Raw genomic sequence first — 8681 nt, forward strand, 5'->3', positions numbered from 1 at the left:
AAATGAGTAATATTGATAGAAATTTGCTAAATGTAAACAAGTTGTTACCCCCTTTCGAATGCTCCCAAGAATATTGTCAATGAGGTGATCCCATTGTATAGTGTGACATAGCCTTGGATGCTCAACACCTCCTTGTTCTTCCTCTAGACTTTTAGTTTCTTCTTGTTCAAAGATAGGCTCCAGGTTGAGCCCTTGAAGTGGTGGAGTAGGAGTTGAAGGAGCTACTGCTGAGGTGGATGGGGCGCACTACCGCCCTCAGGAGCGGCACTATCGCCCTGCTGATTTTCAGCAGGCGAGTGCTACCCTTGTCGATGGAGTACGTCAGCGGAAATTTATGCAGCAACATCCTATGGATCCTCATCATCAGTGGCTCGATCTTCTTGTGGCCTAATGTCACCTATAGCCATTTGCTTGATTGCTTCATATGGTGGATCCTCCTTTCCTACAGCACTTGAATCAACTTGCTCCACTTGAGAGCCATTAGATTCATCAAATGTCACATCTACCGTGACTTCAACTCTACCCATGGTTTTGTTGAAGACACGATAGGCATGCTCATTTGATCCATAACCAAGAAGAATGCTTTCATCAACTTTAGGTGTGAATTTAGAGGTTTTGGGTCTTTTGTTAAGTATAAAGCACTTGTACCCAAACACTCTAAAGTATGACACCTTTGGTTTGTTATCGGTTAGAAGCTCATATGAAGTCTTCTTGAGTTTTTTGTGTAAGTAGAGGCGATTGATGGCATGGCAAGCGGTGTTGATGGCGTCACTCCAAAAGAGGTCCGATGTCTTGTACTCATCTAGTATTGTCCTTGCCATATCAAGAAGTGTACGGTTCTTCCTCTCTGCTACACCATTTTATTGAGGGGTGTAAGGAGTTGAAAACTCATGCTTGATGCCCTCATCATCAAGAAACTCTTCAACTAGAGTGTTCTTGAATTTAGTCCCATTGTCACTTCTTATCTTCTTGATAGGAAGACCGAACTCCCTTTGTGCCCTTCTCACAAATATCTTGACTTTCTCTTGCACTTGGGACTTATCATAAACAAAGAACACCCAAGTGAAACGGAAATAATCATTAACAATAACTAGACCATATTTGTTACCCCCGATGCTTAGGTAGGTGACCGGTCCAAAGAGATCCATGTGAATCAACTCCAACGGTTGTGTGGTGGTCATGATGCTCTTTGGTGGGTGAGGTACACCTACTTGCTTTCCGGCTTGGCAAGCACTACAAATCCTGTCTTTCTCAAATTGAATATTGGTTAGTCCAAGGATGTGGTTGTCTTTTAGGAGTTTGGCCAAGTTCCTCATCCCAACATGAGCTAGTCGGCGATGCCATAGCCAACCCATGCTAGATTTTGCTACTAAACAGGTCTCAAGCTTAACTTTACTTTTGCTAAAATCAACTAGGTAAAGCTTGTTCTTGAGGAGACCCGTAAACACAATAGAGGAATCCTCCCTCTTAGAGACTTCCACACCCTTATCCGTGAAGAGACAATTATAGCCCATCTCACATAATTGAGAGACGAACAACATATTGTACTTCAAGGAATCAATATGTAAGACATTTGTAATTGAATGATCAAGTGTAATAGCTACTTTACCAAGTCCAATCACACCCCCTTTTGAATTGTCACCAAATATAATATTCTCATCTGAATTTGTAGTTGGGGAGTATGATGAGAACATACTCCTTTCTCTAGTCATATGATTTGTACAACCGTTGTCAAACACCCAACTTGACCCACCGGAGGAGTATGCCTGCAACACAAGTTTAGTTCCTAGTTTTAGGTCCCCAAATATTCTAGAGGCCTTGCACATTAGTCATTAGAACTTTAGGAACCCAAATGGAAGTATTAAGATAAACATTTTGACCATTGCTAACAAACTTGGCAAACACTTCCCCCTTGCTATTGTGCTGCAAAACAAAGTTAGAATTCAAACATTGTTGATGTGCTTTTGCCTTTGGTTGATAAGCATATCTATTTGGAGTGACCCAGATATATTTCTTTGGTTTCTAGACAACCTATTCAGGATGAGACACCTTCTTCTTGGGCTTGACATGAGCAGAGGAGAAGGAGGTGGTCTTCCCTTTTCTGTGGGGGCGGCACTGCCACCCTTCACAGCGGTACTACCGCCCATAGGCTACGGTGCTACTCTAGGCTGGCCTTGTGCCACCATCTGTGCAGACCTATCTATACCTTCCTGCCCTTTGCTCATGAACTGAACACACTCATATCCATTGATTATCTTTCTCCCATTGGTTTTACCTCCATGATGTGCCCAAGCCCATCTTTGATGCGTGGATTTCTTCCACCTTTGTATTATAGCCTCTTTGGTTTTTCAACTTTGCCACCAGTAGGTTTCTTGCCTTCCATGCACCTTTTTCCTAACATAGCATTGAGCCTAGCAATCTCCTTTTTCATAACCTCTAAGTTTGTAAGGTTAGTGGAATAAACATTTAAGTCAAGATTATAGCATTTTTCACATCCTTGGCTAGTGGAGAAGTGTCATTTGTGTTAGAGGGGAGTGGGGTGCTCTCGCATAGAAGATTATATTGCTTCTCAAGTTTGTTGTGCTTTTCAACTAAGACACAATACTTATCATTGATTGCAATATTTGCCTTCTTTGTGAGAGCATGTTCTCTTTGTTCTTCGACCAAGGCCTTGTTCAAAGAGTTCACCTCACTTCTCTCTAACTCAAAAGCTTCCTTGCAGCCAATATACATCTTTTTGGTTTCCTCAAGATATTCATCTCTATCAGCTAGCTCGGCTTTGACACTTTCTAATTCCTCCATTAGATTTATGATGAAGAGCTTGGTCTTAGGATCCAACTTTTTAGTCAATTTAGCATATTTCTCAACATCACTAGTATCATCATCACTAGAATCACTAAGTTCACTACTAAAGATGTCACTAGGAGGTGGAGGAGATTTGGTTCTTCGTTTTACCTTCTCACCCTTTGCCATAAGACAAACATGAGTGGAGCGGTGGTCATCATCATCGGACATGATGTTGAAGAGCCTTGGTGTAGAGAATGACTTTTGAATGGCCACGGTTGTAACCTTCACATCCTCATCACTTGACTCCTTAGTTGAGTCCCATTCATGCCCAATATGTGCCTCTCCCATTTGCTTGTATCTCTTTTTATGTTCATGCTTGCCTTCATTGTTGTCCCTCTTGTATTTGTTTTCTTTCTTGTCATAGGGACACTTAGCAATGAAGTGCTCCGTGCTGCCACAATTGTAGCAAGTTCTCTTCTTCTTGTTTGGGAACCTTCTTTGTACTATTTTATACCCATTCTTTTTTAGCCCCTTGTGATAGCTCTTCATGAACAAAGCCATGTCATCAATCTTCATGTAATCAGCCCCATCATCTTCATCTTCACTTGAGGATGAACTTGGATCGTCATTTTGTGGAGTTGGCTTGATTTCCTTGGGTTGACTTGTTGATGCTTGCTTGCTGCCCTTTGCCTTGTTAGAGGTGCCTTGATTGCTTGATTTATTGGCCTTGAGAGCTACTTTCTTGATTTTCATGCCTTCTAGCTTGGCTTGCAACTCACCAAGTCTTCTCCTCTCATTGACTTCTTCTCTTTGCATGTCAAATGTCAACAATCTTCCAAGCACATCATTAGGTGTGAAGTGCTCAAACTTCTTTTTATCTCTAATCAAGGTAACTATGGTCTCATTTCTTGGTGAGTAGGCTTCCAACATAACCTTCACCACTTTGTGATCATCAAGCTTATCACATCCATAGCCTCTAATCTTGCCCACCAAGGTCATCAATCTATCAAACATCTCTTGTGGCCCCTCTCCATCAACAATCACGAACCTATTGAGCTTAGCCATCAACAAATCAATCTTTACTTTCCTCACTTTATCAACACCTTCATGTGCTAGATGCAAAGTGTCCCAAATCTGTTTTGCAGCATTGACATTCATCACTCGGTTGTACTCATTTTCATCCAAGGCACTAAGAAGAATACTTGTGGCTTGGCCATTGAGATGGACAGCAGCTAGCTCCTCATTTGTTGGCGCTTCAAGATCTTCCGGTGGTTGTAATCCATTCACTACAATCTCCCAAAGACCAGGGTGAAGACCTACAAGATAGGCGCTCATCAAGTGCTTCCACTTGGTGAAGTTTGTCCCATCAAAATGAGGCAATTTGCCCGTGGGTACATTGATAAAGGACCTTTTATTATGGTTAGACAAATAAGAATAAGGGTCCGTTTGGTTCGTGTCCATAATCTGCCGCGCCGCATTTTAGGCATGCCAAACCGAGTTAGGTAGGTGTTTGGTTTACTACCCTAGGTGAGGCTGCCAAAGAATCTCCGGCGCTGCCGCAGTGCTTTGCCACAGGATTTTTTGCCGAAAGTGCGGCGAACGATTCCTTCGCCGCAACTCTGGTGTGCCGACGCGAGCTGCCTTCAGCCCGGGAAAAAATGGCGCGTAACTTTGCCGCGTGTGTGCATATATGGCGCGAAACTAAGCATGGACCCTTTCCTGGATATTTCTTCACCGCTTATCCTTATCCTTCCTTATCTGTTCGCTGTTGGGGGGAAAAGAACACCGTGCCCGCCGCCGCGGCGGCTCTCCACGGAGGGCGCGTCGCTCTCCCATTGCAACACCGTGGGGCCCGGCATCCGACGCTGCGCGGCTCGTTGGCCTGGCGTGGAGGTTCTGCCTCCGGCGTCGCGTTCCTCCGCATCGCTACCATAGGGCGACGGTGTCGAGGTCACACCATCTTGTATGCAGGTACGTGCATCTGCACATCTCCCAACAGGGAAGTTTTTCTTGGTAGCTGATTGCAGAGGCTTGTGTACTAATCATTATTTGTGGCTTCTTTTGCTAAAAGACAAATGCATTTCTATTGAGTCCATACGAAAAACATATGACATTCAAAATGCTTTTTTTGACGAGTTGTTGGTAGAGATCATCTAGCAGAAGTGAGTAATATTTGTCTAAATTATTTTTCCCCAATCCGATGTGTGTTGAAATTTTTATTTTTTTGGGAATATTTGCTAACCAGATGGATCGAAGGATGAGTCAGTTCATATATTATTACTTCATTGAATGTGACTGTGGAAGAACAAGTGGCAATGTTTATGCATGCTGTGGGTCATAAATGGTCTAATAGAGCTATTGGTTTTGAGTTCATTCGATCAGGTGAGACTGTTAGTAGGTACTTTAATGAGGTTTTAGATGCGTGTGCAATACTTGCTAGAGAACTCATATACATCAGGACCACTGAAACACATCCAAAGATCACAAGTAACCTAGGAAGGTTCCACCCTTACTTTGAGGTACAGTCATGAAACACCTTCAGCTAGGATATTGAAACATAAAGGAGAGGCATGCTAATTAGTCTAACAAAACATCATTTGTCTTCCTTAGGGATGCATAGGAGCTTTGGATGGTACTCATATACCAGCATTTGTCCCTGCACACATGCAAGGCAGGTTTAGGGGTAGAAAGTCTATCCCGACTCAAAATGTTCTTGCGGCCGTTGATTTTGACCTGCGGTTCATATACGTCTTAGCTGGATGGGAGGGATCAGCTCATGACTCTTATGTACTTGAAGATGCTCTAAGACGCCCCACTGGCCTAAAAATACCTGAAGGTAGGGAGTCATGTTTTTGACAAATTAAACAATACATAGTTCATCTCTAACCTTAAGCAACATGTTCATATTTTAGGAAAATTCTTTCTGGCAGATGCTGGATATGCAGCAAGACCTGGTATACTCCCTCCATATCGTGGCGTCCGTTATCACCTAAAAGAATATAAAGGTGGTAGAGAACCTGAAAATTATAAGGAGTTATACAATCACCGCCACTCCTCTCTTAGGACAACAGTTGAGCGTGCTTTTGGTACCTTGAAGAATCGATTTCAAATCCTTAAAAGTCAACCAAATTTTCCTTTGAAAATACAAGTTAAGATTGTTCTCGCATGCTGTGGGCTTCACAACTGGATACTAGAGCATGCTGCTGATGATGAGTACGTCTACGATGAAGAATCATGGTACAGGGCTTTGCCAAGGAGCAATAGGACATATCGTGACATACGTGCTGAGAGTCAAGCCTGGGTACTTAAAAGAGATCAGATAGCACGTAGTATGTGGAGAGATAAAGTAGGTGAATCAAGCTCTGAGTTGAATCACCCCACTGAGAATATGATTGGTATGTAGTGACGCACAAATAATTGGCATGTAATGAAGAATGCAATATTCCTAAATATGTGTGGCATGTAATGAGACTTCTTTTTTTGCGAGCAATGTAATGAGACTTCTGCAGTGTGCTGGTTGATTCTAATGTTATCAGGTTATAGCATATGAAAATTTCTGTTTATTATAGAGTATAGATAAAAGAATAATTTTTGTTGCCCTTTTCCGTTTTAGTTTTTTCCTGATGAATGATTATCTGTAGCCTGTGCATACCTGTAGTTGTTGCATCTTTCTTGCAACTGGGCAAGATGGTGAAGAAAAAAGGAAAGTTGGATGTTGATGGGCCTATCCGTGCAAGAACCATAACTTGGGAGGAGGACCAGACTAAGTTCATGCTGAATTGGTATATTGAGTATAGGAAACACCAGCATGCAGGTTTTGTGTGGAAGAAGCCACACCATGCAAAGTGTGCTGATGCCTTAAACAAAGAGTTTGGCATGGGTGTAACCATTGAACAGGTTAATCGTCACTATAGGGAGTACAAGGACAAGTGGAGGATAGTTGAGAGAGCTTTAAGTAACAGTGGAAATGGATTTGATGCAATCAGGTGCAAGGTAACTATTTCTGAATCTGAAAAGAAAAAGCTAAAGGTATGTCTCATAATTTTGCTTGGCATTACAAATACAGAATTTACATGGTCATAGTCTTAAATATTGTCTTGTATTCACATGCAGGACGTAGAGAGGCGCTTGCTTTCTAAGCCCATCAAATTCTATAATGAGATGGAAGAGCTCTTCAAAGGTAGCCATGCAGATGGTTCTCTTGCCATGGATCAAGAAACATGCTTGGATGATGATAAGGGCTCTGATAGTGATGATAGTGGAGGCCTTAATGACATATCTGGTTATGCACATCGAATTGACCTTGAAGGTGATGACTCTGACACATTACCCTCACCTGAAGGTCCTAAAACTAGTCCTAACTATGAAGGTAGTGGAGAAAATAGCTCAAAGAGCCCACGTCGATCTGGAAAGAAGCGACCAAGAGGGGTCAAGTCGCCTAGTAAGAAGCCAACAAAGTCTAAGAGTCGTTTTGCAGATGCCACTGAAGACATCAGCACAACTATGAAGGTCATTGCAAACACTCTTACTCAGCCACCTCCTCCACCACCAGTCCCAATTTCTGTGGATCCACATGCTGAATTGTGGAAGAGGTTAGAAGCTTTGCCTATCCATGCAGATGATAAAATCACCGTTGGTGTTTACTTGGCACGAGCTGAAAATGAAGGTATGCGTGGTTGGCTTAGTGCTTCCAGTAACACAACTTTGGAGACTTGGGTGTACCGGTTCTTGTGTAACCAAGATGGTAAGCCATGATAGTCGGACTTTTGCTGAAGGGTCTTTTGGTGAACTTCTTTTGCTTCTTTTGCACATGGAACTATGGAAGTGCTCATCATCTAAGCCTACTGATCATTGAGGCTTCAGTAAATTATGTGCTTATGCTTTTGGATAGGGTTGGTAGTAGTTGATGGTTCTGTATGACTATATATAACCCAAATCTGAAGACCAGTAGGTGCTGCTGCTTTTGTATAGGACAGACTGAAGTGGTCCTTTGCAACTCATCATGCTTTTGTGTATACTAATATAGCTAGGAACTAGAATGGATATGTCAAGTTGTCATCCTGCTGTTAATTATTGCTCAGTATGTTCACTGGTGCTAATTACTTGCATTCTTTTCCACCATGTTGGAGTGAAAAGTGTCGAAATTCTGGTGTGGTGACTTCAAGTGGTAAGCTCACCTCTTCCTAGAATAAGGTAATTGTAATAAACTTTAGCCGTGAACCAAACACCTACCACATACATTTGCCGAACTTGTGGCAGCTCATATGGCCATGAACCAAACAGTTGCCGGAGTTAAATCTGCCACATCTAAAGTTTGGCATGGTAGTGAACCAAACACCTTGTTTTTGCCGCAAAGTTGGCATGCCACTACTCTGGCATATGCCTAACCTTAGTTGTGGCAAACTCTGGCTATGAACCAAACGGACCCTAATTAAAGGATACGGTGGCATATTTCTTCTTGTTGTTGTTGCTGCCCTTGTCATCGCTATCCTTCTTCTTGTCCTTGCTCTTCACCTTCTTGCTATCTTTCAAAGCATGGTATGACACATCATCATCTCCATCATCCGAGCTACTAGAGAGCTCACTAGATGATGCATCATACTCATTCTTCTCTTGCTCTTGAGCTCTTGCTGCCCTTCTCTTGGCTCTTGCCTCTCTTGTGATTCTTCTAGCTTCTTTTCATTTCTTCTTGTCTTTGAGATGCTACTCTTCCTTCTTCTTTTCTCTTGTTGCGATCTTGGTGGCTTTTCTTTCTTTTCTTGCCTTTCTTCTTTCAGCATCGGTGGTCTTAGGTTCTTTGATGGTGGCGTCACTTGCTGTCGACATGGACAGCTCGCTGCTACTGCCGACATCCTCGACATGCACACCACTTGCGTCCGCATCGCAAATGGTCC

At 42.6% G+C, this 8681-nt stretch overlaps 2 protein-coding genes across 2 annotated transcripts; both read left to right on the plus strand.

The window, feature by feature from the left end:
• The first annotated feature begins 4494 nt into the window (after positions 1-4494).
• LOC136543636 (protein ALP1-like) lies at positions 4495-6337 on the plus strand. The gene is made up of 6 exons (XM_066536023.1): positions 4495-4680; positions 4787-4800; positions 5054-5306; positions 5398-5623; positions 5700-6182; positions 6324-6337. The coding sequence occupies exons 1-6, from the start codon at positions 4495-4497 to the stop codon at positions 6335-6337; spliced, it is 1176 nt and encodes a 391-aa protein (XP_066392120.1).
• A 137-nt stretch (positions 6338-6474) lies between these two features.
• On the plus strand, positions 6475-7707 carry LOC136543637 (uncharacterized). The gene is made up of 3 exons (XM_066536024.1): positions 6475-6816; positions 6901-7453; positions 7679-7707. The coding sequence occupies exons 1-3, from the start codon at positions 6475-6477 to the stop codon at positions 7705-7707; spliced, it is 924 nt and encodes a 307-aa protein (XP_066392121.1).
• Positions 7708-8681: the final 974 nt, after the last annotated feature.

Source organism: Miscanthus floridulus, chromosome 3 (assembly GCF_019320115.1).
Source record: "Miscanthus floridulus cultivar M001 chromosome 3, ASM1932011v1, whole genome shotgun sequence".
In the NCBI taxonomy this organism is placed as follows: domain Eukaryota; kingdom Viridiplantae; phylum Streptophyta; class Magnoliopsida; order Poales; family Poaceae; genus Miscanthus; species Miscanthus floridulus.